The sequence below is a fragment of the Denticeps clupeoides genome, chromosome 2 (assembly GCF_900700375.1).
Source record: "Denticeps clupeoides chromosome 2, fDenClu1.1, whole genome shotgun sequence".
Classification (NCBI taxonomy): Eukaryota; Metazoa; Chordata; class Actinopteri; order Clupeiformes; family Denticipitidae; genus Denticeps; species Denticeps clupeoides.
This window is the reverse complement of record NC_041708.1, coordinates 2808157-2834425: the sequence shown is the minus strand read 5'-3', so window position 1 is coordinate 2834425 and position 26269 is coordinate 2808157. Positions and strand designations below refer to the sequence as shown.

At 46.3% G+C, this 26269-nt stretch overlaps 2 protein-coding genes across 2 annotated transcripts; both read left to right on the top strand.

Annotated features, from left to right (window-relative positions):
• The first annotated feature begins 1499 nt into the window (after positions 1 to 1499).
• Positions 1500 to 7355, top strand: pgap3 (post-GPI attachment to proteins phospholipase 3). The gene is made up of 8 exons (XM_028969555.1): positions 1500 to 1870; positions 2728 to 2825; positions 2910 to 3062; positions 3138 to 3200; positions 3718 to 3779; positions 4621 to 4757; positions 4863 to 5067; positions 5160 to 7355. The coding sequence occupies exons 1-8, from the start codon at positions 1675 to 1677 to the stop codon at positions 5221 to 5223; spliced, it is 978 nt and encodes a 325-aa protein (XP_028825388.1). The 5' UTR covers positions 1500 to 1674; the 3' UTR covers positions 5224 to 7355.
• A 938-nt stretch (positions 7356 to 8293) lies between these two features.
• Positions 8294 to 26099, top strand: erbb2 (erb-b2 receptor tyrosine kinase 2). Its single transcript, XM_028967306.1, has 27 exons — positions 8294 to 8752; positions 14872 to 15023; positions 15142 to 15328; positions 15523 to 15663; positions 15787 to 15855; positions 15948 to 16063; positions 16167 to 16308; positions 16372 to 16497; positions 16583 to 16703; positions 17220 to 17293; positions 17378 to 17462; positions 17811 to 18013; positions 18105 to 18237; positions 18315 to 18405; positions 18541 to 18695; positions 18932 to 18973; positions 19062 to 19197; positions 19352 to 19474; positions 19578 to 19676; positions 20429 to 20614; positions 20690 to 20845; positions 20931 to 21006; positions 21135 to 21281; positions 21358 to 21455; positions 21699 to 21875; positions 21992 to 22331; positions 22961 to 26099. The coding sequence occupies exons 1-27, from the start codon at positions 8680 to 8682 to the stop codon at positions 23284 to 23286; spliced, it is 3774 nt and encodes a 1257-aa protein (XP_028823139.1). The 5' UTR covers positions 8294 to 8679; the 3' UTR covers positions 23287 to 26099.
• The last annotated feature ends 170 nt before the right edge of the window (positions 26100 to 26269 follow it).

Below are 26269 nucleotides of genomic sequence, written 5' to 3'. Positions count from 1 at the left end.
ATTCAAAGCTCAAGTTGTTATAGTTCAGCATAATTAATACATTTTCCTCTGGACATAAGCCCCCCCGAGGATTCCTCTGATGCCCCAGAAGAATCGACATGTTCGTCTCCTGTGAGTCAGTCATGTAATCAGGTAATACAATTAGCAGATCTCCAAGCAACACTGTTCAGTTGTTCCTTCTGGATATTTAATGTGCATGGATTGTCTAACTGTTTGAAGATGGAGAGGTTTTTATTGCTGGGCATAAGTCGTCATGGAGACTGAAGAACTGTGGTCCTCAAATATCACTGGGTATTTTAACGACACAACAGAGTCTGACTACTATTTGTCAAAGTTTTTTCCTGAGCACCTCCGTCTGGAGAAGTGCTTATGGAGTCTTCTTCCCATGCCTTTGTGATCCACCTCACCATCATGGACCTGGCCTTCAAATATCTTCAACTTGTATACCTCATCAAATTCTTCATTTGGCAAAGTAGGAGGAGCATTAACAGCAAACCTGATTTGTATTGACACTTATGTAGCTGTGGTCTAGAAAAGTGTTTATGGCACATCAGTGAGTGTGGTCTATCACTATTTTCTCTTTTTGCACTTTTTTTTAATAACTTGTCATGTTGATGCCCCACCACAGCGGTGCTCTCTTACTTTGCAACCATGGAATTTCTATGTCAATATAAAAGTAAAATGTATGCTTACCTATTGGTGAGAATGACCAATGCCTGTGCCAAACTCTCACCTGAGCTTTTGTTAAATTCTTTAAAACCTGCTAGGGCCTGAAAACCCACTGAAAATGGAACAAATGAGATCCTTGTTGACCTGCTATGTGCAATTCAGTAGAATTCAGCATTTGATTTTGATTTCAAAAGAACACAAAACTGTAGGTGCAGGGCTACAGTTTTCATGTCAGCTGCTAAATATAAATAGAACAAAGAAATTTCAAACCTCAGCACCTTAATTTATAGTTTGTGAACAAATATGTAATATATACAAGTATATTCAAGTATATAATGTAAAATATAGGATTTGAGTTGCAATTATGCATTTGTGTTCCTTTTATAACTACAATGAACTTCGTTGTGTGTCGGCTTCCAGCGCCACACGCATGCGCAGGATGGAGGCACCCTAATGTTGCCACGACCGCTTATTATAAACGACCGTTAACTTGTTTTTCCTTTTTTCTTTTGGCCCAAGAATTGAGCGGTAACTGAAGCAAGGCAAGAAGCAGAGCTGCAAATTAACACAAAAAGGAAACTTGTTTTTCAAAAAAAACTATTTCGAGGAAAGTATTTTATTTTCCTAATTAATTTGTCTACTGATTTCGCAATGATGCTTACCATTAAAAACGTAAACGCTATGTTTTCCGACTACAATAACTTTTTAGATCAGGTGACTGAGTAGTGTGAGCTGGAAAGGCCCCGTGGCTGCGTCTTTCGTGGTATTTGGCAACAGCGAGGGGCCATCCTAAGTGTGTGATTGTCTCGCAAGATCTGGCAACCCTCCGGCAGTTCCTGGTTTTTAAATTGCCTGCGGAGTGGCGGAGCTCCGAAACTCAGAAGGGCGTCCCGCGGCCCCGGAGCGGCAGACCGCGGTGATGTCCCGGTGAAGCCCGTCCTCGTCCCGCTCCGCGTGGCTGGAAATGCCGCTGTCGCTCCGCCGCGGTGCCTTCTGATTTCCGCCATGGCTGCGACCCCCGCGCCGCCCCGCGCCGTCCCAGGCCTCCTCGTCCTGCTCCTGGCCGCCTCCGTGCGCGCCTCACAGGGCGACAAGGAGCCGGTTTACCGGGACTGCGTGAAGCAGTGCGTGCGGACCAACTGCACCGGCGCCCGGCTGCGGGGCTTCCAGTCGGCACAGCCGCCCTACATGGCCCTGACAGGTGAGTCCTTCGCTCATCTCTACTGGTCTGAATGGCAGATCGTCCATGTAGTGTGTGTGTGTACGCGATCATTGTTGCTTTGCTGTGGAAGTATATGAGCCATGTGCTGGTCAGTGTTTTGAAAGTGTCAGGCTGGCTTTTCCAGGCTGACCAGAGTGGTAATACTGGTCAGATCACGCTTGGCCAGTTCTTCCAGTTGGCTGTTGGCAGCCGGTCGTTCTTTAAATGCACAAACCCTAGCCCTTGGATCATTATTATTATTGTATTTTATCCTTTTTAGTTGTATCATTCCCCGACTTTAACCAGGCTCCCCTGTTTATGGCCATCAATAAAATAACGTGGCCTACTTAACCGAGTCCTTGTAAGGCAGACGTGCCACGCATGCAAGAAGCAGTTGTGATGCAAACTTTGCATTCGCTGACAAGATCCAGAGTGTCCCTGGCAAGAACTACCCAATGTTAAGATCGACGTGGGTCCTCGTTGTCCCCATATTTTGCCTTAAAGAAATATGAACACTCATAAATTAGAGTAAATAATGAGAAAGTGTCCAGCATAAACCTTCACGACTGATGGAAACCGTCCCCGTTTTGCCCATCACAGCAAAAGAGACGCCAATCTGTATTTTTTGTTCATAGTATAACCTCATGTGTGTCATTTTGTTCTATAATGCGAGAGCCATAAGTGAGTCTCCAAGTGTGTATATACCTATTAGATCTGGACACATATAGCTGAATGGATATATAATATAGAAGGTAATAATATAGTTAATAAATGTGTAATAATAAATGACTGGGTGATTTTGTGTTCTGTTGTTTCTGACTTTGCTGTGTTCTGTTCTTTGCCTTTCCGCTCTGTAGGCTGGACGTGTCGCGATGACTGTCGGTACCAGTGCATGTGGACAACCGTGGGCTTGTATCAGGCAGAAGGCTACAGCGTTCCCCAGTTCCATGGCAAAGTGAGCGTGCAGTAAAAACTCCCCCGCTAGAACGTCGGTCTTCTGCCGATTCTTCTGCCCCCTGACCCCCCTCTCTGTGCGCAGTGGCCGTTCGCCCGGTTCCTGTGCTTCGAGGAGCCGGCGTCAGCGCTGGCGTCTCTGCTCAACGGGCTCGCATGCCTCCTCATGCTGCTGCGCTACCGGAGCACCGTGCCGCGGCAGAGTCCCATGTACCACACCATCACCGCCTTCTCTCTGGTGAGGGTCACGTTCCACTAGTCTCATCATGGGCTTTTGAGGTGCCCCGTTCATGTGGCTTCTGTTTCTGTGCAGGTTTCTCTTAATGCCTGGTTCTGGTCCACAGTTTTTCACACCAGAGACACCTACCTGACAGAGGTAGGGCGTAATGGAAATGATGCACTTGTGTGTTAACCCCCATCAACTTGGATTCAGGTTGCATAAGTCTGCGCGCTCTCGGTAAACCAGGTCTTTTGCTGTGGCGGAGAATGTGAGGAAACTTAATTCGGGGTATTAGTTTAAGGGTGTGCACACTTAAGCAACTTGCAAATTACACTTTTTTTTAGAAATTGATTCATTTGGATTTTTCTTTATTGATTTGATTAATTTTAATTTAAATTGAACTATTGATGTTATAGTCCATATTAGTCCATTTTTATTTAATTATTTATTGCGGTCTCATTTTATATCCTGTGTGTGTGATAAATAACAAATCTCATGCTCATAAACAATCATACTTAAACATGTTTAAAATTTATTTAACGTGTAAGTATTTATATATTTAATAGATCTTTCAGATGACGTACGTGTTGTGTTTTTTTTAGCTTGAAGTAAATTTTGAATTAAAACCTTGGGAGTTTTTGTCTGAACATCATATTGTCCTCCGTCCCTGCAGAAGATGGACTACTTCTGTGCGTCTGCGGTCATTCTCTACTCCATCTACCTGTGCTGTGTCCGGTAAGTTCACAGACCGCGACCTTAAAGGTGCCATTCCAGCTCTCCTGATACACACACCAGATATCGACAAGCATCAACAACATTTATTTCTTATATAGCCCAAAATTACATGCAGTATGTCTCAATGGGCTTTGACAGGCCCTACAGTTGACACCCCCCACACTTGACCCTTCTGCACACAAGGAAAAACTCCACACAAAAAAAACTCTAGGAGAGAGAGAAAAAAGAAAGGAAGGAACCTTGGGAAGGAGTGATACAGAGAGGGACCCCCTTCCAGGGTAGAGTAAGCCTGCAAATGGTGTCAGTGCAGGGTTGGGGATGATATAGTAATAAGTCCTACAGTTGTAGGGTTGGAGGAGTCCAGGATGTAGTCAGTGTCATGGTCTAGATTATGTGTCCATAATGATGCTACTGGTCCATTTGAAGATCGACTGGAACGTTTGAACTGGAATTCCCCGGTTCGTTGTTTCGCAGTAGTAAAAATAACATATCTGGACTTCCTTGCCTCTGGTTTGTCTTCTCCAGCCTTTGGATGCACATACAACCGCAGGGGCTCCTGGGAAAATGAGTTCTGCAGTGGCACAACGTTGCCATATTTTGTGACAATATTTTGAACGTGAGCGAGCACGGATCGGTGTGCACCTTTGTTATCTGGGTTGTCTTTCCTTTGTGCAACAAGGGATTTTCCATCAACAGCCAGTGGCATTTAATTGTTAAAGCTTTGAGTGTAGAAATCAGACACGTAGCGAGCGGTTGAAGCTAATGCTCTTGTTGTTCTTCCTCCTCGCTGTTAACCCTGTTATTAGAACGTTGGTAAAACGTTGTGACCATGTTTTCGCAGGACGTTGGGCCTGCGCAGACCGGGGTTGTCCAGCATGATGGGGGCTCTGCTCATCCTGGCCTTCACCTCTCACGTGTCATATCTCACCTTCGTCAGCTTTGACTATGGATACAACATGGCCGCCAATGCTACCATCGGTGAGAAGGAAGCATCTTAGCTTTCTCTGTTTGTTTACCTCCTTTAATTTATTATTATTATTATTATTATTTTTTAATAAACCTGTTTTGTTCTTCTGATCACAGGCATGATCAACCTGCTGTGGTGGCTGTGCTGGTGCTGGCAGAACCGCCGCACACTGCCGTACTGGTGGAAGTGCGGCCTGGTGGTGGTGCTGCTGCACGGCTTGGCGCTACTGGAGCTGCTCGACTTCCCGCCACTCTTCTGGGTGCTGGACGCCCACGCCGTCTGGCACCTCAGCACCGTGCCCGTGCACTTCCTGTTTCACAGGTCAGGGACTTTTATTGTGACGCGAGCTGTCTAGTTTCGCCTGTGATGATATGAACAATATTTGTGATAGGGTTTCTGTGTTTTGATCACAGTTTCCTAATAGACGACAGCCTGCACCTGCTCAACACGGAGAAGGCTGGAGTCAAACTGGAGTAGGAGGAGCCTGCACCAGCACCCGCCCCCTCCTACCACATCATCCCCAGTCCGGGCACGTGGGCACCAGAGTGGGCTGGCCATCAGTCTCCAGGACAACTTGCATGACTCCTTTCAGCCGAAGTGTTTTTGAGTTTCATAGCTGTAGGCTACCTTTGAAAGGATGTTTCCCCATCCTGGTGTTGCCGGGGAAGTGTGGTTTTGTACACATTTTGTTTTAGTCGTTTTTAATTTCCAAAACTTGACATTTGCATTCACTGAATTTTGCCTTGACCAGTACACAGTTTTGTACTGGGAAGGGTACTGTAGGGCAGTGCATTATCTTCATACTCACTGGGTCTGACCAATCAGATTCACTGGAACGAATGAGGTTTGAATCTGTTTTAATGACTTTTAATTTTTTTATTGGGATGAGCAGTCATCGTGAATGGGTGCTGAAACCAAGGCACGCCGGGGCTGGGGCGAGATTGGCCTTATTTTAAACTCTGATCTCAGTTCAGTTCTCTGCCTCGTCACAGACAGTGGCTGTGGTGTGGTGTTTTAGCATGACCTCTGTGCCAAACCTGTCTACAGAGTGGAACAAAAGTGGAACAATGTGAACGATTCTGAGCATAACTTTTGTGTTAATGATTAACTCTTGATTTTATTCCCTTTTTTTTTATCACTGCACCTTTGTTGGTGTTTTTTTTTATTATTAATTTATTGGTTTGAGTGTGAAAGTGACTTATTAGCCACCCTGTGCTTTTTTTCTTTTTTTTTTTAATTATTTCGTCTTGTTGGGGTTCCATTTATTACTCACCAGGATTGCCTTTCACACCCAGAAGAAGGAAGGTTTTTGGATCATGGGTTGAACACATATACCATGCATTTTATTTATCAATCGGGGTCAAGGGTGTGTGCCTGTTTGTGTGCTTTGAGGAGTGATTCAGATGGGTCTGCAGGGCCTGCTTCTTCTCCGGGGGGTTTTAGATGTGAGTTTTGCTCTTTTTGCACCTGTTTTGCTTATGTTGTCTCAGCACAGTGTCCCGTCGGCTCTGCCTTAATTTGCCTTTTCTTTTCTAACTCAGCAATTGCCACTTTCTTTACCATTTGCCTTATTTTCCTCCAGTGCTTGTTTTAGGTGCGCCCCTCTCTCTCGACAGGGGGCGCACCTTTCTTTTAAATGCACAGCTCACTATTGGCCGCTAGGTGCCGCCATTATGCGGCATTGTTTTCTTTTTTATTTCATGATCACCTAACACGTGAGCTTTAATTGCTGTGTGTTTCTGATTTTATATAGAAAGTTTACTTTCTTTTTAGCTATTTTTCGCGTGTTCTGTCCTTTTCTCTGCAATCTTCTTTTCCATCTGACTTTTGGTGTGCCACAATGGTGTGTGGATGCATGTATGCATGTGTTTTTTTTGCCTTTTGGAGGGAAAAGAAATTATTTGAAGCAGCCTAAATCGAGTTTCTGAGTGACTTGAGTGCGTGCAATGCCATGAATTCCTGAAAGAGTCAGAGATGTGAGCGTGTCCGAGTGTGTGTGTGTGAGTGTGTGAGAGGGTAAATATAGCCTGTTTGAGAACGAGGGGTGGGGGTGGGTTGCTACGGTATCAGACTTTGTGATGGAGGATCAAGATCATATTTAACGAACAAACGGCAGTAGCGTTTCGACTGTAGCTCCTGCATGCTGAACCAATTAATTACTTTTACATCCATCATCTGCATCGAGGCCAAATCAGCATCTGCGTTATGGGTTAAATGTAGCATCATGACATGTTATAATGTGTTATAACTGATGTGTGGAACTTTTAATCATTCCATTCCACTGTGCAAAGATTTCTGTAAGTCTAATCTAAGCAGCTTATGGGAAATGTGGACCATTTTTCTTTCTCAATTTATTGTTTCTGATCTAACATCCTGTCAATGAGGAGCTGGGCTCAACGCTGATGCCGTCCAGCAGTTTACTGATGCATATTTACTGCCTGTGCACCTGATATTCTCCCACACACCCTCCTGTCTCTCTGCCTATCTTTCTCACTTTTTCCCTGCCTTTTGTTCCTCGAAGCACTTCTCTCCTTTTTCTACCCTGGACTGAATTGTGTTGAAGAAGAAAAAAATTAAAATAAAGCTTTAAGAGAAGAACAAAAATAAAACTGTTCTCGCTTGCCTATTTCTGACTCCCTCCTTGACCCCTGTGTCTTTGTCTCTCATTAGTCACATTTGAAGCTGAAATCTGTCACCACGCCGTTTAACTCAATCCATCCCAGGACAGGAGGCCTTTTATTAGCCCAGTCTTGTTGTCGCTGAAGAAAAGGATGACTTTTAATTGACTTTAAAACTGTAGCTTGTTGTGCCAGTAAGAGGTTATTGAATTAAAGCAATACAGTTTACGCAGATTTCATTGCATCTCTGCCCTTTCAGAGTCTGGACTGGAGATGACCGAGTTCACACGCCCCACCCCGGGGCCAGGCCGGTAACGTGTGTTTACTCCAGCACCCTCCGAGGGTCTGTCTGCTCTCGAAAGGGCTGGACTTGGAGTCGAAGAGCTGTGAGTGGGGTGGATGAATGGATCTGATTCTTCTCGTGCCCCTTCTCGCCTCTCTGACCCAGTGTAGGGGTCTCTGGAAAGAAACGAGCTTGTGAGCTATGTAAGAAATGCGGCATTGCCTTATCTCATTACCCATGCGCTGTGATAGTGATGTGCCTCATGCCCAAGACAGATGTGCGATTCATGATGTTGCATGTGCATTTTTTCACTTGTGCAGAGCCACATCCATTCACGAATACTTAGCAATATGTAGTTACGTGAGTTCATCTGACCCCCAAGGCTTTTAACACAGTAACTAACTTACTAAAGGTGTCTTATAGGATCATTTCAGTAGTTTTATTTTAGTGCCAGATCTTTTTTATAGAACCCTTCCTACCAGAATTATTTCATTTTCATTTAACCGCACTTTGAATAGGAGTAATATGTAGTATATAAAATAGTATGAAATAGGATGGACATTTGGTCTCCAGTAGCTGCGTGAAACGCCTGCAGCTGCCACTCCCTGCGGGTATTTCGACTCCTTCTACTGATCCGGATCATTTATCTCAGTTGACGGTGAACGTCCGGATCGTTCGTGCCCAAAACGTCTCTCGTAGTGCGTTCGAGTATTCTAATTTCACTTATAAAATAATAAAACAAAAATGCGAGAAAATGTGAGAATTTTTTTTCTCACAGTGGGAGTCGTTCGCTGACTCGATTCCGTCGTTCGGAGAAGAGCCGTTCGTTGACACACGAGCGGCTCAGACGCGCAGTTGGAGTTCCAGGCAGGAAGTCGAGTCTTGAAAGAAGGAAAAGCAGCAAACCGCGGAGAAGACAACAAGAACACGTTTTTATTTTACGCCAGAGGAGTCGTCGCGCACGCACCGTGCCGAAGTCGGACCCGATTCGCTTACGGAGTAAAATATGGACTAGTCGCCCGGCCCGGGTCGATGGACGGGATCAGAAGTTTCGTGTCACTGTGGCTCCTGGTTTTGGGAATGTCGTCGCGCGCGCTGGGCAGAGGTGGGTCGCGTCACTTCACACGCTTCCTACAGGAATAAAAAAAAAAGTGCTTTATTGCCGCTGAAGCACATATAACGGGGAAAGAAAGGGCAAAAACACTTACATTTTAAACACCAGAGTCGGTCTTACGAGTAAGGAAACGTTTAAACTGACTCGTTGACGCAATGACGGCGACATCGTGACTTAAATAAGTCACAGATCCTCGCGTGAAGCCGAAAATCACAGCGCATTAAGAAGGTGGACTGGTGGCAATCGGAATGTCACTGTAACGCGTTGGGGCGACGCACGTATCCGAACTCGGGACGGACGGTCGCGGCGACAGGACCTCCACTTGTCCCCCCCATCGCGTTGGCAACGTGCGTAAAGCAAGACGAAAGGAAGAAAGAACCAAAAAAAACAACAACAACAACCGAACTTTGGAACCTGCTTTGCAACTTGGCGTGACAATGGCGCGGGAGCGCGCTCGGTTTCCGTGCACCCACCCCCTTTAATGCGCGCAACCGTTAATAAATATATATTAAATGCAGAACGATATATAGATATATATTTTAGATATACATATAAAAAGATCGACCGCAGCGGCGCACGGTTCGCGTCTGACGCACACGTTGACACGACTGTCACTTTGCAGCGTGCAGCAGGCGCGACCAGATTCCATCCGTAGGTGGATTTTTCTTGTTTTTTTCTTCTGATTTCTCAGGTTTCGGCTGAAGTCGGTGTTGTTATGCATGCATTATTCATTGTTTTGCGGACGACAAAAGACATGCGGCAACGTGCAGAGTTGTGATCGGTCGTGGACTTTATTACAAAGGACTCCAGAAGAAAGGGGTTTTATATATATCATATATTTGAGAGAGAAATTTTTCATTTACGACAGTCAGTAGTTACAGGGACAGTCCCCCCCCTGGAGACACTCAGGGTTAAGTGTTTTGCTCAGGGACACAATTGTAGTGGGGTTTGGACCTGGGACTTCATCAAATGCATCAGTTTTAAATTCTAACAGGGATTTATGAACCAGTATTGCAGAAAAGCCAAAAAAAAAAATCAATTTGCACTAAAACTGCGGACAAGAAGGCCCAGAAACGATAAAGCTGACCAGCTGCACATGCCTGCATGCATGCACACACACTCCTCCCTGCAAGCTGAATAGAAGCTATTCCAAAGGTCGGCGGTTGACGGTTTATGGGCAGCGGTGATGGAGTTCTTATTAAGCACCAGGAACAAACACGCGCGGTCCGCTCTACTCGTCCGCCCCGCTGGGCGTTAGCGTGTGTGATAACACAATGCGCCGCGGGAGGAGTAGTACTAGTTGTTTTTGTTGTGATCGTGAGCATCAGCGGGTGAATTCTGGCAGCGCATCATGTCACCTGACGTCACCCGACACCAATTCCTTAGAATCGGGTCCTCGTGCCGCCATAACCCATAACCCATAACCCATAACCTGAAAGAAAACCAGCTTTTATAAAACAGTTATTAAAACTGTGCGTTTTTTTATGTGCCAGATTTTAAAAAGTTAGTGCGAGTTATTTGTTAAAGAAAAAGAAAGAAAGTGAAGTGATTGTCACATGTGATACACACCAGCACAGCACACAGTCCACACAGTGAAATTTGTCCTCTGCATTTAACCCATCACCCTGAGTGATCAGTGGGCAGCCATGACAGGCGCCCGGGGAGCAGTGTGTGGGGACGGTGCTTTGCTCAGTGGCACCTCGGTGGCACCTCGGTGGATCGGGATTCGAACCGGCAACCTTCTGATTACGGGGCCGCTTCCTTAACCGCTAGGCCACCACTGCCCCCGTGTCGAATATTACTGGATGAAATATGGTTATGGCACGACACATGCTTCAGCCCCACCTTAGATGCCTCATAATGAAGTAGAAACGTTTGCCTGCAAGTCTTTCATTTCCCGTTCATTGGGGGACGCGCCTGTTTGATCCTCCGTGCGCCGCGGTATCCCAAGATTCGGTGTGTGGCAGTGAAAGCTGGTGAAGTTATTTGCAAGTCACATGCACGTGTCCCTCGACCAATTCTGCTGAAGGAGGCTGATGGTGATCCCCACCATAGGAGCAACATCCAGAACTCCAGTCTGCTTATAGGGTGGTAGTAGCCTAGTGGGTAACACACTCGCCTATGAACCAGAAGACCCAGGTTCAAATCCCACTTACTACCATCGTGTCCCTGAGCAAGACACTTAACCCTGAGTGTCTCCAGGGGGGGACTGTCCCTGTAACTACTGATGGTAAGGGCGTCTGGTAAATACTGTAAATGTAAATGCTTATTTCCAACAGAAGAACGAGGTATGGGGTATCGTCAAGGTGTTTAGTTCTTCTTGGTGGCCCTGTGGTCAGTTCTGTTCTAATTTACTTGGGAATAACATCTCGTGTGAGCTTTATCGCACTGGATGCTGGGACATTTTTACATTTGTGATGGTCACGGGCCCGGAGTGGCCAGTGCACTTTGAACAGCGAGGAATCGAGAGGACACCGCCAGTATGTTTACCCGCCGTCTGTGGTCGGTTCGCGCTGCTGGCCGCTATCGGAGGACTGCTGATAACGAGCGCTGGAATCCTCCCGAGTCGCGGCTTATCAGGTGACGTTCTGCCCGCGAGTTCTGTCGGTGTGTCGGGCGGTTTCGGTTGGTCCAGCCTGCTCCGTGGCGTGCACTCAGGTGTTTAGGAACGAAGTGTACGGCCCTGGTCACACACGTACGCACACTCGAGCACACACTCGGCGCGGATCCTGCTCTTCCTGTTGGTTGAGCAATACCCGTTCCTGCCGCGGAGAGAGGAGGGCCGAGGGAGTGAGGATCATGCAGGTCTGGAGCTCTAACACATATAAAATAAATCAAATAAAAAAAGAGTAAAGTGTGCAAAGAGGCTCTAGCACATATGAAAGTATTACTTTCGATTCCAAAGTATTAAAAAAAGTAGTTTTCTTTAGATTTAAAATAATGTGATCAAGTAGAATAATGTGATCAAGTAGCTATTACTACAAAAAACAAGTAAAGTGTGCAAAGAGGCTCTAGCACATATGAAAGTGTTACTTTCGATTCCAAAGTAATAAAAAAAAAAGTAGTTTATTTTTAACATCCAGAATAATGTGATCAAGTAACTATTACTACAAAAAAAAAAAGTGTAAATTCCTGGTTAATATGTATACAACTGTGTGTGTGTGTGGTTATAGTAACAGTGTCTGTTAGTGAGTGCAGCCTATCAGGTTGCGTTCAGTTAAGCGCAGCAGTTGGCAATGAAATGTGCCCAGGTGAGTCGAGGCTCCGCCCACCTCAGTGTTAACCCCGCCTCCTGTCTTGCTGGAAGCCACATGCAGGTGCACTCCTGCGGTGCAGGCTGAGGTCATCGTATTTCTTGTTGGGGGCGGAGCCGCGGTCTCAGCCGCCGTACTGACTGAGATTGCAGTAACTGAACCGGGAACAGAAAACGTCCAATCACGTTGCAGTTCTTTTGCACAGCCGAGCTGTGTCCTGTGAAGATAAAGACTTTTAGTTTTGTAGCTGTTTTAAAATGGTCTTTATGTTCTGCTAGCCATTGAAAGTGCATTTACGACCCGCTCTCCATTCATTCAGATACAGCCCTGTTCTTGTTAGCCCGAAATAACTACCCAAGATGGCTGCCTAGCGCATTGGTATTTCAAGGTCATGCACTGAATTGTTTAATATTTACGGAATATTACGGTCTTTACCTTATATAATGAACAAGGTAGCACAACGGTTCTTGTTTCAGTACACTACCTGTACCGTAAGAGCCCAGATTTGGGCCGGAAAGTGGAGAGACGTGACGCTCTACTGTGCCGGTAAAATATAATTTGGGTGGGTGAACGACAATTCATCTGATGTCACATCAGTACCCCAATAATGCATGAACTCGTAATGCAATTTGAACGCAGCGGGCCAGGACCGGTGGACACACCTGCGCCACACACTGTTACGGACGCGCCGATCCGCAGCGTTGTTCCGTGCTCCTGGATCCTCTCTGGCTATTGTTCACTGTTTATGTACGGTCGCCGCAGAAACCCCTTGGCAGAGTCGGCGGGCGTAGCCTGGGCACTTCTGGCCTCGGCGAGCTGCACACTTGTTTGGGTGTCAGTGGGGGAGCCTTTGTGCACTTGTGCAGCACTTGTGCCTCTCAGACGGTGAGAACGCCACGGCGGGTGGTGGGGGAGATGGGGGCTGGTGTTATTCAAGGCCACTACACACACACACACACACACACATACTCACACACATTCCCCTGGAAGTGAGCTATGCAGCAGGCCTATATAAAGTCAGAGGGACAGAAGTTTGAGAGAGGGTTGGGAAGAAAGGCACCCACACTGAAAATGACCGAAACGCTACTTTGGTTTCCGTTGTTCATGAAAGTGCAGTTCTTGATCACCTAGATCATGTCCAGTGGTCCCGGGTGACTGGAGTATTCTACCCGGGTGGAGGAAGTTTGCTATAGCTGTTAACATCTTGGCCCGGTGCTGGGTAAAAGAATCATGGGTGCTCGGCCAACGAGCTGGATGGTAGCATATGAGCGATGCATCATAAGAGAAGATCATCTATGTGGAGGAGCATCAAGGTGCCACTGAGGTCCCCACCGTCCCCATTAGGCTTCCTTCTTTGTTTAGCAGGGAGGGTTAATCACCGGGGCGGATTTGGCATTGGAGGACGGGCTGGAATCTTGGTCGTGGCCGTGACATAAAATTTCAAACTCGATACCGACACTAACTATGGTACTCTGTAGTGCTCGAGTTGAGGGGCAACGTTTTTTTTTTTTTATTATTTACCTCAGTAAGCAGCACAGCGGGTGACAGAAGGGCCGGCCTGTGGAATACGAGACACAGGCAAATGCCAAGGGCGCCGTCCATCCAGGCGGCGCCACAAATGGAGGAAGAAAAAAGAAATGTGTTTCTTAAAACAGTTTGTATTAATGTGTCTGTACATGAAAAGAACAGTAGTACAAAAGTAGTAGTAGTAATAATAATAATTATATGCAAATTTCAACTGTAATCAGGCCTGAAATGTTAGGCCTGTCCTGGCCCGAGTGCGACAGAGTCCGACCCAAGCGAAAAAGTCCAGCTTTTTTGAACGGCCGCCGTTTTTTGCGTGCGCTACGCATCAGCATCCCCTCCTCAGCATTTTCGCTCCTCAGCATCTCTTGCGATAATTAAAACGAATGACCCGATGACGGTGGCCGCAAATTGCAAATCAAATAACACTTTTTATCAAACACCGGAACGAATTTACAGCAATAATTTTACAATCTTACAATCGTTCTACTTTAACAATCATACGGAACGTAGAGCTGACCGATAATTTAACTCACAAGCTCGGCTAAAATGATTAAAATCCGAGCCTAAACGAAGTGCTTCCAGACAACGCTTTTTACAACCTTGGTGTGTCTCAGATGTAAACATTGGGTCCTCAAGGTAGCCCGGGGGGCGGTCTGAATGCTGCAATGCCTGTTGAAAATGCCAGCGAATTCCGTTAAACAGCAGATCCAAAACTGGAATTTAATTATCGACGCAAGTGCTAATTGGTATGAAAGTCTATACAAAATTTTAATATTGATTAATATCTCATTTTTTGACAACCGTTAGTCCCCATACGCTATGATGATGCTGTATTTTTCGATGACAAAAACAGACTTTTTCAAAGATGGTTCTGCTCGATTCTGTGCCAAAAAGTATGATCATTATAAACATTATAATAATCATAAAATTGCCTAGACAATTGTTCTTTTTTGCATTAGAGAATAATTTTCTTAAATTAAAGTGCTAATTGCCATTAGTGAGCGTTGTTTGTTTTAACACTGAATTAGACTTAGCTTTTCATTAACGGAGCATGTTATTGGTGAGTGTACTTGGCCAATCTTTGAACTTTTCTTGAACTTTCTTTAATGCCAAATTTTGGAATGTGTGGCCCGAGTCCAACCTCAAGGTCAACTTTCTGATTTATGGCTGGACACAGATCTGAACTTCCTGATCTCGGGCTGCTGTGGTGTTTCATAGTTTATTTAATGTGTGGTTTTGCATGATGAAATGTGTGTGAGTTGATTGTATATGTTGTGGATATATAGTATTCATATGATGTGTTGTGTGTATGTGTGTGTGTGTGTTCAGTATGTCTAGGGACAGATATGAAACTCGGGCTTCTCTCCAGTCAGCAGAATCACTACGAGCTGCTCCGACTCCTTTACACCGACTGCCGCATTGTCCACGGGAACCTGGAGATCACACACCTGCAGGGGGAGCAGGACCTGTCCTTCTTAAAGGTGTGTGTTTCGAGTGTGTGTGTGTGTGTGTGTGTGTGTGTGTTTGTGTGTTGTACGCATGAAACAGCAGGTGTAACACAGAACCCCCCCCCCCCCCCCCCCCCCTCCGCCCCTGTAGAGCATAGTGGAGGTTCAGGGCTACGTTCTGGTCTATAACGTCAGCGCGAGAGTCATTCCTTTGGAAAAACTGCACATCATCAGGGGCAGCCAGCTCTACAACTCCAGTTATGCCCTGACCGTTCTGGACAACACTGCCTCACCCGCCGGACCCGGACTTCGGGAGCTACGACTACGTAAACTCACTGGTGAGTGTGTGGGACCGAATGTTTTTGATTTATTATAGATTATATAATCTAATAATTTGAGAGCATGAGCCATCAACAGAAACATTATGTAATAAATATGTAATGACATTCAACTGAAGAACCACATCTTTAAATGCAGGATTGCTTAATTTCCAAGTTAACATAAAGCTTAACACTAGATCCTCTCTTCTCAGAGATTCTCCTGGGTGGGGTGTTCTTTAAGGGGAACCCTCAGATGTGCTTCCCAAACCCAGTGAAGATTAACTGGGACGACACACTGGACAGGCAGAACGTTCACAGGAGCGCCCGGAACCTGGAGGCAGCGCCCAGGGCCTGTAAGGGCTTTAGCTGAACATCTCTGATGGCCACACCCAGTTTCTACACTATTTATTTCTATACTACTCCTGAACATCCAGGATCCACTCAGTGCTTCAACCCAACTGGCTCTCTGCCCTCAGGTCCGGCCTGCTCAGGTGCCTGCAAGGCAGGAGGCTGCTGGGGTGGGACTGATCAAGACTGCCAGATCTGTGAGTCGGTTCATCTTTCTGCACGTCTGTTTGGCGTCACTTGTTTCTTTCTCTACCAGTGGCATTAATCTGGTCTTCCCCCGTCTCTGCAGTGACCCATGTGCCGTGTGCAGCTGGCTGTGCTCGGTGCAAAGGCACCCAGACCAACGACTGCTGCCATGCACAGTGTGCTGCTGGATGCACCGGACCCAAAGACACAGACTGTCTGGTGAGCCCATGCACTCACTGCCTGATGCACACATTCATCAACACTCACACCACCAAAAAGAGAGACGTCTGTACACACATAATGCTTTGTCTCCATTCTGAAGGCATGTCGTCATTTCAACAATGACGGGACCTGCATTGAGGGTTGCCCCCCTGCCAGCATCTATGTCTCCCAGACCTATGAGTCCAAACCCAATCCCAACAAGAGGCTCAGCTTTGGAGCAACCTGTGTCAAGAACTGCCCATGTGAGTCTCTCTTTTGAGAGGATGAATGCGTTTATGGTGACTTCTGACCCTGTTTCTGCACAGACAACTACCTGGAGATGGAGATGGCTTGCACCCTGGTGTGTCCCAAACCAAACCAGGAAGTGATCATCACGCAGGAAGATGGTCAAGACAAACAGAAGTGTGAGAAATGTGAAGACTGCCATGAAGGTGAGGTAGAAAGTGTGTGCTTTATGTGTTTTTCTCTGAGTGTACCTGCATAGGTGTGTGTACTAAACTCTAACTCTCTGTGCAGCGTGCTATGGGATCGGCGTCCTTCAAGGCGTATTGGCTGTGAATGCGTCCAACATCCATCTGTTCTCTGGCTGCAAGAAGATCTATGGCAGCCTGGCCTTTCTCAGCCAGTCTTTCCAGGGGTGAGCTCAAGCAGCCAATCACAGTTCAGTCAGTCAATAAACTAGTGACATCAACCAACCAGTGACCACAACACAACAAATCAGCCAACCAAACGTCAGCAAACCAATTACTCCAGCATGACTTAACATCAACCAATTAGGTACCCTAACCAATCACAAATGACAACATGACCAAACTTCCATAAACGACTAACCACAACTCAACCAAACTAGTTCAACCAACACTAGTGGTAGTATTGAATATGAACCAGAAGACCCAGGTTCAAACCCCACTTACTACCATTGTGTCCCTGAGCAAGATACGTAACCCTGAGTGTCTCCAGGGGGACTGTCCCTGTAACAACTGATTGTAAGTCACTCTGGATAAGGGCGTCTGATAAATGCTGTAAATGTAACACTAACCAACACTAGCCACAACATGACCGAACATCACTCAACCAGTAATTCTAACATGACTGATTCTAACAACCACATCATCATCACTTGATTTCTGACCCCGACATTCTGCTCAATCAGGGACCAAGGATCCAACATCACAGGCCTCCAGCCCAGCCAGTTGGACGTGTTTAAAGATCTGCAGGAGATCACTGGTACTGGATTGTTCTTTCTTCTCAAAATCTGGACAAACATTTATGTTTAGGAGGAAATTGTGCAAATCCGTCTTTGTGTTTCAGGGTATCTTTATATTGAAGACTGGCCTCTGAAGGACCTGAGTCCTTTCGAAAACCTGAAAGTGATCAGAGGCAGAATGCTCTACAAGTAAGGTTTTTCATCTGTTGCTTTACGCATACTGGTATCACGTTGACCCCATATCATTGCCACCAGTCTGACTGCCTCAGAGTTTCTGACCGACAGTCACATTCTGTATCAGTGACTCAGTGTTAGCCTGTTACTGTTTACTTGACGGCCTGACGTGACTCATCTGCTCCTGGTTTCAAGGTTAATCTGTTGGGACAGGGGCACTGAGTTCAACGACACGATGGTGGGACATTCTGGTTGCTTAAGGGGAGGGACACTGCCTGACTGTAGCTTCTCCAGGGGAAATGGGGGTGAGAGGTTTCCGTTTCGATGAAATCAGTTTTATTTGCTCTTGTGCCCTGTCTGTAGGGGGGTCATCTCTCTGGGCGTTCAGTCCCTGCAAATCGAGTCCCTGGGTCTGCGCTCTCTGCAGAATGTGAACGGGGGTATTATCCTGCTGCATGGCAACCCACAGCTGTGCTACACCGACTCGGTCCCCTGGACGTCCATCCTGCACGCGTCCCAGAGCCTTAATCTCATCAGAAATGGGAATCAGGACCCGGCTGTCTGTGGTATAGATACGTCATTTATGCTAAACTCAAAAGGCAGAATAATGTCGATCTGAAGGAGTGTCATGTAGTTCTCTGTACTGCCTCTGTACAGAGGATGAAGGGCGTGTGTGCCACCCCCTGTGTGGAGAGGAGGGGTGCTGGGGACCTGGCCCAACACAGTGTGTAAAGTGTGTGAAGTACCAGCGAGGCACGGAGTGTGTGGAGGACTGCAATGTGCTGCAGGGGTGAGTGTGATGCCTTACAGAGAAGCCGAGCATCTGCATGAGTAACTATGGTAACGGGATCATTATACCCTTCCCAGGATGGTGCGGGAGTTTGCGGATGGCACCCGGTGTGTCCCCTGTCACTCCGAGTGTCAACCAATCAATGGCTCCGCTTCTTGTGATGGCCCAGTAAGTTAGAAGAAATGGGCAGAAATGTTCTTCATGATGAGTTACCCGATTGGCCTAAAGAAGGCCTGACCTCGTGTATGGTTGTAATCTTAACCCGCTGAGTGGTGAGATGTTGTCCCTTTGTCCCTTCCATAGGGGGCACACCAGTGCAGGGAGTGCACGCACTATCAGGACGGCGACGTGTGTGTAGACCGCTGTCCCAGTGGTGCTAAGGAGGACCAGCAGACCGTGTGGAAGTACCCCAATGCCACCAGGCACTGCCTGCCATGCCACACCAACTGCACAGTGTCGTGAGTATAAAAAGACCTGCAGGGCACAAAGCTGCAATGGCTGGATGCTCATTTATAGCCCTGAATGCCATACTGTAGTGTAATTTTAGACTTTTGTTCACCCCGTTGTACAATTGCTGCAAATTTTGGGTGATGTTGAACCTTCCAAACTGCATAATCACCAATGCACACAAGATTTTACATTTTTTAGTAACTTTAGGACAGTGCATAATGTTCGGTTGTATTCTAATATTCAGGTGTTCCATGGACGAGAGGGGCTGTCCTATCTCAAAGTCAGGGTAAATGTAAAACTTTTCTTCGTTTATTGATTTCACTGGAATCTGTAGACAGCCTGAGCCTGAGCAAGCTTCTGTGATGTTTCTGCAGAAGTGGCACGACCATCGCCGCAGCAGTGGGTGGAATCCTGCTCCTGCTCATCTTTGTGGGAGGGGTGGCCTTCTACATGCACAGACAGAAGCACTTGAAGAGGAAAGAGACCATGAGGAACATGCTGGAGCATGAGGTCAAGCAGAAAATGTTTTCTTGCTGCTCAGTCAGGTTCTAGCATTGACTGTCACCCAGTCATCAGTCGTAATTGGCTTGTTGTTTGTGCAAGGAAAAAAATTCGATTCGAGATTGAACCATGGTCTGTTAACCCCTGCGCTCTGATCTTGTAGCTTGTGGAGCCCCTTACCCCGAGTGGCGCTACACCCAATCAGGCTCAGATGAGGATCCTGAAGGAGACAGAGCTTAAGAAGCTCAGAGTTTTGGGCTCGGGAGCATTTGGTACTGTCTATAAGGTGAGACCCAGGGACCATCTGTTAATCCAGTGGTCCCCACATGCAGTAGACCTCTGCTTTGGGAACCACAGTATTAATATATGACTGTTCTTCATTTTCCCAGGGCGTATGGGCTCCGGAGGGGGAAAATGTGAGGATTCCAGTGGCCATTAAGGTTTTGCGTGAGAACACGTCACCAAAAGCCAACAAGGAAATCCTGGATGTGCGTGATGTGTAATCGTTCATCGTTTGCAGCATTTTTCGACAAAAAATCTGAGCATTTCAGCATCTAACAAGACGGGTTTTTGGTTTCTAAAAAAGAACGTCCCAAACTCCCAGGTCACGCGTCTTATTTGAAATCTAGTTCTCCTCTGCACTGTGTTTAGTCTTTGTCTTTTCATTAGGCACATGCACTTGTAGTTGCTTTATGCGATTGTTCAGCACAACCCCGAACGTGCTGTCTGCCATTGTTGTATGTATGACGCGTTCAGGGTTAGTGGTCAGATCGGGCTAATACATCAGCCATCACGGAATGAAGGTGCTTTCAGACCGGACATGTGCTTTGCGTTGGTTTGTTTGAGAGGAATCGCAAACCTCGCAGCGAGCGCAGCGCATGCCACGCTAGGTCTGAAAGCGGCTTTACTTTATATAGCTGAGCTGGCTCGAGTTGAGTTGGTGTTGATGTGAAGTCTTCGCCCAGTGCTGGTTTCATTTTGTGGGAATCACCTGCTTCCGCCTTCCCAGGGCGTCCCCTGGAGAGTTATGTGACACTAATACGTCAGCTGCTTTGCCATCCACACGGGGATGCGGAAAAGGGCAATTCACTCTGGAACCCGTTTCAGAAAATAACCGCTCAGGGGGACCTAAAACGGCGTCTCCCCGTGGACGCAGGCCAGATCGAACAGAAATGTTACTGTATTGGAGAAAAACGTTCTCGTGTGGACGGGGCCTAAGTGTGTGCGCTTGTGCCCATAGGAAGCCTATGTGATGGCGGGTGTGGCCAGCCCATATGTCTGCCGCCTGTTAGGGATATGCCTGACCTCCACGGTGCAGCTAGTGACACAGCTGATGCCGTATGGCTGCCTTCTGGACTTCATCAGGGAGAACCAGGAGCACATCGGCTCCAGCTACCTTCTCAGCTGGTGTGTGCAGATCGCTAAGGTGAGGAATCGCATTTAAACGTTCCCACACACTACTAAAAACAAAGTAAAGTGACAGTTCCTATTGTGCCTGTAGGGTATGAGTTACCTCGAGGACGTTAGACTTGTCCACAGAGACCTCGCAGCGCGGAACGTTCTGGTGAAAAACCCACACCACGTGAAGATCACCGACTTTGGCCTGGCCAGGTTACTGGACATCGATGAGACTGAATACCATGCCGATGGTGGGAAGGTAGGAAGAGGAACTGGAGTTCTACAGAAAACCTAGATTCTGTAACATCTCAATAGAATGCCGGTGTTCTTGCGGTCGATTTCAGGTGCCTATAAAGTGGATGGCCTTGGAGTCCATTTTACACAGGAAGTTCACGCATCAAAGTGACGTATGGAGTTACGGTTCGTATTTCAGTGAAGGAGACCGAGCTGCTGTTGTCTCTGTGACCCGATGTTGAGTCATTGTCTGCGGGCGGATGAGGGCGCTGTGAGTGACCGTTTGTTGTGGTGCGCGCTTGGCTCTGTCCCAGGTGTGACCGTGTGGGAGCTGATGACCTTCGGGGCGAAGCCGTATGACTTCATCCCTGCACGGGACATCCCCGAGCTGCTGGAGGAGGGCGAGCGCCTCCCACAGCCGCTCATCTGCACTAGAGACCTCTACGAAGTCATGGTGAAATGTGAGTCCATTTTTTTCATGTGGAAAGACCTTTGTAACTTATGGGGAAACGAACCTCTGTGTGACTCCTTGGACAGGCTGGATGATAGAACCAGAAGAACGACCCAAGTTCAGAGAGCTGGTGACAGAATTCAGTAATATGGCCAAAGACCCTTCACACTACGTGATCATTCAGGTTAGTAATGGGCCAAACATGCCTTTAGATTTTAAATGGTGTAGAATACAGCTTAATATGTGTGGTGTATATTTCAGGGTTGTGAAAGCATTTTGCAAAAAAAATAAATAAATACATTTACCAAATCATGGAAAACTATGGCATTCAAATGCAAACGCGGCAACAGTAATCCTTTTACTTTATTTGCATGTATGGTTCTATCAGGACCGAAAGGTAATTGTGAGCTTGTTGCCATGGTTACAGAATGACGACCAGATGAGTCCGGTGGACAGCCAGTTCTTCCGCACCCTGATGGCGGAGGAAGGGGGCAATGTGAAGGAGCTGCTGGACGCTGAGGAGTACCTGGTGCCACATCCCGGGTTCTTCAGGCCACAGGCGGAGCCCAGCGCAAACGGGCCCAGCCGACACCACTCCCATCGGGTCAGCTGTAGCTCCGCCCCCTGCGACACATCCTTGTCTCACTCTTTATACATCACTACATCATTTACAAGGCGGGAACTTGTGTGTGAAATCCATCTCTTGTCTCCTCCTATCAGAGCACTGATCAAGGTTTGGTGGAGTTGGACGGCATCCCCAGTGGGCGGAGTCTATACTCTTCAGCGTCCACATTGCCGCGCAGTCAGTACCCGACACTCCCTGTGGGGGCGTCACAGATGAATGGGACCTGGGGGGCAGTGTACCCCCCTCTGGTACGCAGCGTGTCCCACCGTTCGGCGGGGGGTCAGTCTGACTCTGTGTTCCTGGACTCGCCAGAGGACGGAGGCCCCCCTTCGAGCCCTGGACGCTACTGTAAGGACCCCACCTTCCCCAACGGGATGGACGTCAACATTGGAACTTTCTCACACACACTGCCCCGAGGGACACACCGCCAGCCTGGTGAGTATGTTCATGTGTGGATAGTTTTAGTTTTAGTCTGGTCTTTGTGTCAAGCAGTCATTTTACTTTTTATGAGACGTAGTCATTCCCATTTTAGTCTAGTCAAGTTTCAGTTGACTAAAAGTCTGATCATTTTAGTCAAGTTTTAGTCATTTTATTTATGTAATTTAACTCACTTAATGTAGTACCTAGTAGAACAGACAAATTCTTTTCACAATTAAAACAAGGTTACCTTATTATCATGTTGTTGTTACCTTATAGACTCAAGAATACTCTACATCCATTCCAGTAGTTGCATTTCTTCCCGTGTTTTTCTATAACCCACCACAAGTATTCTGAAATCGAAGTAATGTGCGAACGGAAACTGAATAATAATAGTGCAATTAACGTCTTATGTCATTTTGTCATTGAAAGTAGAGTTTTTATTTTGTAAACCACATTTAGGCAATTTTTTTTTATTCATCAAAAATATTACATGATATATGTCGTCACGTGTCCAGCATTTACATTGCGTCTCGTCACGATTCGGTCACATCATTGTCAAAAAATATATATATTTACAAAAACAACACTAGGTGTGTGTGGTGGCATTCTTATCACTTATCATTTTCTTTCATGTGATTTTTCAGAATATGTCAACCAGGACGTGCACGTGGAGCGACCCAGCACGTTGCCACGGAAGCGGCCGGAGCATCGCCTACAGAATGGTCTGGTGTCAGGGCGCAGCGTGGAGAACCCAGAGTACCTGGTACCTGCTGGTGTGCCCCCGCCCGCCTTTGACAACCCCTACTACCTGGACCTGGTGGCCAAGGCCGTTTCTGGTACCACGGCGGCAGCGGCCGGGGCGGGGTCTCCGCCGTTCAAACCGGCCAATGGCTTCCTGACTCCCACAGCACAGAACCCAGAATACCTGGGACTGATGGACACCTGGAGTGGACAGAAAGAACAAACATGAACGATATGGAGTGAAAGGGTGAGATTCTGAATGAAGTATAAGTGTGTGTGTGTGTGTGTGTGTGTGTGTGTGTGTAATTGAGACATTTTGGACACACTCCAGCATCTACAGCAATGTTGGTGGTGCCACTGGTGCCTGGGCGGCTCCCCTGTTTATCACTAAACAGAAATGTAGCATTGGGAAACTGTGAGAATGCAAAGACTGTACTTTTTTTACTGCAGTCATTCGACAATTTTACACGAAGGTTTTGGTCAGGACGCTAATTCCAAACCCGATGTGGTACGGGCTGATTCCTTCTCAACCAGGACGACGCGGTGCTCTGAAGGCAGCAACACGTCAGATTTTTTTTTCCTCTCCTGACCCGGGATCCGGATCACAAGGCAGTTTCTCAACTGACCCTGGTACATTTGTGAGCGGCGCAGAAAGCCGTGCAGCCATCTGGCCAAATGAAACACTGGCTTCATACAGCACCGGACAGAAGAACTCTGTGTGTGTGTGTGTGTGTGTGTGTGTGTGTGTGTGTGTGTGTGTGTGTGTGTGTGTGTGTGTGTGTGTGTGAAAGAGTGCATGAGTTTGTGTTCATTGACATGAGGCTGCTGAAATGTGAATCCCATTGACTTTCTTACTGTTCTGATCAGTTGGGGGGGTGCGCAGAAGTGCGTGAGGGTTCCCGTCATGTTGCCATAGCACATCGACGCCACTGGTACGTCCATCATATTAACATGTGCTGTTCCTACTGTAATGGATGTACACTGGCCTACAGTTATTACTGCAATTAAGTGTTATCCAAAATTACGATTTTTTTCCTGCCAATTATCAATAAGAAATCAACCAAATTCTACTGATCGATTATTCATACTGACTTTCTAATCCAGAATGGAGCTATTCTACTGATGCATCTAAAAATAATTGTAATATGCTGAAAAAGGTCATTTGTTTTTTGGTATTTTAGTTTGTAGCAGAACCCCATCCAACCATTGGCAGTAGAAATGAAGAAAACCTTTATTGATCGATCATAAATAACATTCTAATAATTTGTTGTAATCATTATCATAAAAAATATGTTTTCAAATTCAATTTTTTTATTTGAGTGCCTGATCCAAAGCCCCAATCCCCAGCATACAGAATGAATATTCATGAGCGCATATTAAAGAAGGTAAATTTCATTTCCATCAGTGGCTGAGTGCGTAAAGGCGGTCAAAGCTGCCATTGTGCCGCTGCAGGATGTTTGAGATGATTTCTCACCCCGTATGAGAAATACTCCTCCTTTTTACGCGTCTTTGTCTGACACTTGGGGAGGGAGAGGATTTATTTTGTCTCCTGTTCCTGTGCTTGTTCTTTTTTTTGTTTTTTAAATGTCTCCAGCAGATGAAACTCTATCTGTTTGTGAACTTGTGCCAGTTCATCTGCAGCTTCCTGATGTTCATCAGCACAATGAGATGCCTGTCTGCGAGAATGTGTGGAGGGAGGGGGCGGGGCCTTTGCTGAATTTGGGCTCGCCCCCCCTCCCGTCCACACAGCCTAGTGAAGAGGTCGTCTGTCCACTCGGCGTTCCGAACAATCCGCCAAAAATGCAGCTTTTCTACTCCCGAGTATTTGAAATATGTGAATATGCAGCGTCCATTTCCACAATCTGCGTACGTCAAATGATCAATTATCTACTGCGGGTGTCATGTACAATCCGGGGGGGTCTTAACGCCTAAAGAACAACCAGCTTCAAAACCTGAAGAGGCAGATGAATGTATATACATAAATATTAAATATATAAACAGCCCGATGCATATTAACCCTGGTCATCATTATTGTCAAGCGAGGTCCATGGGAATAAAACAATACCGACTGAGCCCGAGCCCGCCAAGGTTTACTTCTCCAACGTGAGGCGTGTTGCATCGCTCAGATATACTGTCAGTGTTGAATGCTATCAGACCTGTATATAAGACCAAAAAAAAACGGTCTAGGGGGACCCCTGTGATTACTGGTTTTTGGTCTTCATTTGACATGATGTGACCTCCCGTATCTGTCCTCAACGGTACGTCAGGCCTTAACGTCCACATTTTGCAGTCTTTGATCACATTTACAGATGCCTGTCGACCTGAGGACTCTATTTGTGCATCAGCTGTACAACAGTCAGTCTGAACGAAAGGATGGATGAATGAACAAATCCAAAACAACCTTTTTTGAAGGAAATCAGTGTCTCTTTGTGATTTTTAACAACCTTTGTATGCTTTTTGTATGCATTCTAACATTTGTATTGTTTGAGGGGGAGGTTTGTGAATATCTCTGTTTTTGGAGTTTTGATATCGGAGTTTCTATAAATGAGCCAATTGAGCGATCATATTGTGTAAATAAGTGCTCTACTGTGGAACGAATCTTTGGGATGTGAAGCATTGTGGTCAGTTCTGTGTGATGCTGGTCTCGTTTGTGAGAAACTTTGTTATAATTCCTCAAGATTTTAGAAGGCACTTTCTGCTCACGGACTAACACAGGTTACCAGAGCAGAGGAAGGAGGACGTTCCTGTTCCTGAATCACTCCATAACCATCATCTTAGACCATATCACCCTGCAAGGAAACACTAAATTATTTTTTTAGGCAATTGTGGAACAAATGTGGTTTAAATGTGGTGTAAAAAGTGTATTATGAAACCATTTACATCCTCATGTGTGCATTAAGTTAATACGAGATAATATTCAGCGTTAGTCTGTGTGGTTGTATTTTTTTACCATGCTTCCCATTCCTCACTTTAATTCTGAGGACTTTGAAATCATTGCTGAAACGTGTCTATGTTTTTACACTGTAAAACTTTTACTATTGCGGGCAGTTTTATCATTTATATTTTGTTTGATGAAATAAATAAATCTGCCCCAGTCATGTCTTCAATGTGTGGTGCAGTACCGTCTAATGAAACTTTTGTTGTAGGTATTAGATTTAATATGCACATTTATGCTAAACAATGAAACGTCCTATTTGTTTGTATAATTCAGG

Excerpts from the sequence above, each read along its gene's own strand:
- pgap3 (XM_028969555.1), top strand. The coding sequence starts at position 1,675 with ATGGCTGCGACCCCCGCGCCGCCCCGCGCCGTCCCAGGCCTCCTCGTC. Across the intron at positions 1,871-2,727 it reads GCCCTACATGGCCCTGACAG|GCTGGACGTGTCGCGATGAC; the intron begins GTGAGTCCTTCG and ends TCCGCTCTGTAG. Across the intron at positions 2,826-2,909 it reads TTCCCCAGTTCCATGGCAAA|TGGCCGTTCGCCCGGTTCCT; the intron begins GTGAGCGTGCAG and ends CTCTGTGCGCAG.
- erbb2 (XM_028967306.1), top strand. The coding sequence starts at position 8,680 with ATGGACGGGATCAGAAGTTTCGTGTCACTGTGGCTCCTGGTTTTGGGA. Across the intron at positions 16,704-17,219 it reads CTCAGCCAGTCTTTCCAGGG|GGACCAAGGATCCAACATCA; the intron begins GTGAGCTCAAGC and ends CTGCTCAATCAG. Across the intron at positions 22,332-22,960 it reads AGGGACACACCGCCAGCCTG|AATATGTCAACCAGGACGTG; the intron begins GTGAGTATGTTC and ends GTGATTTTTCAG.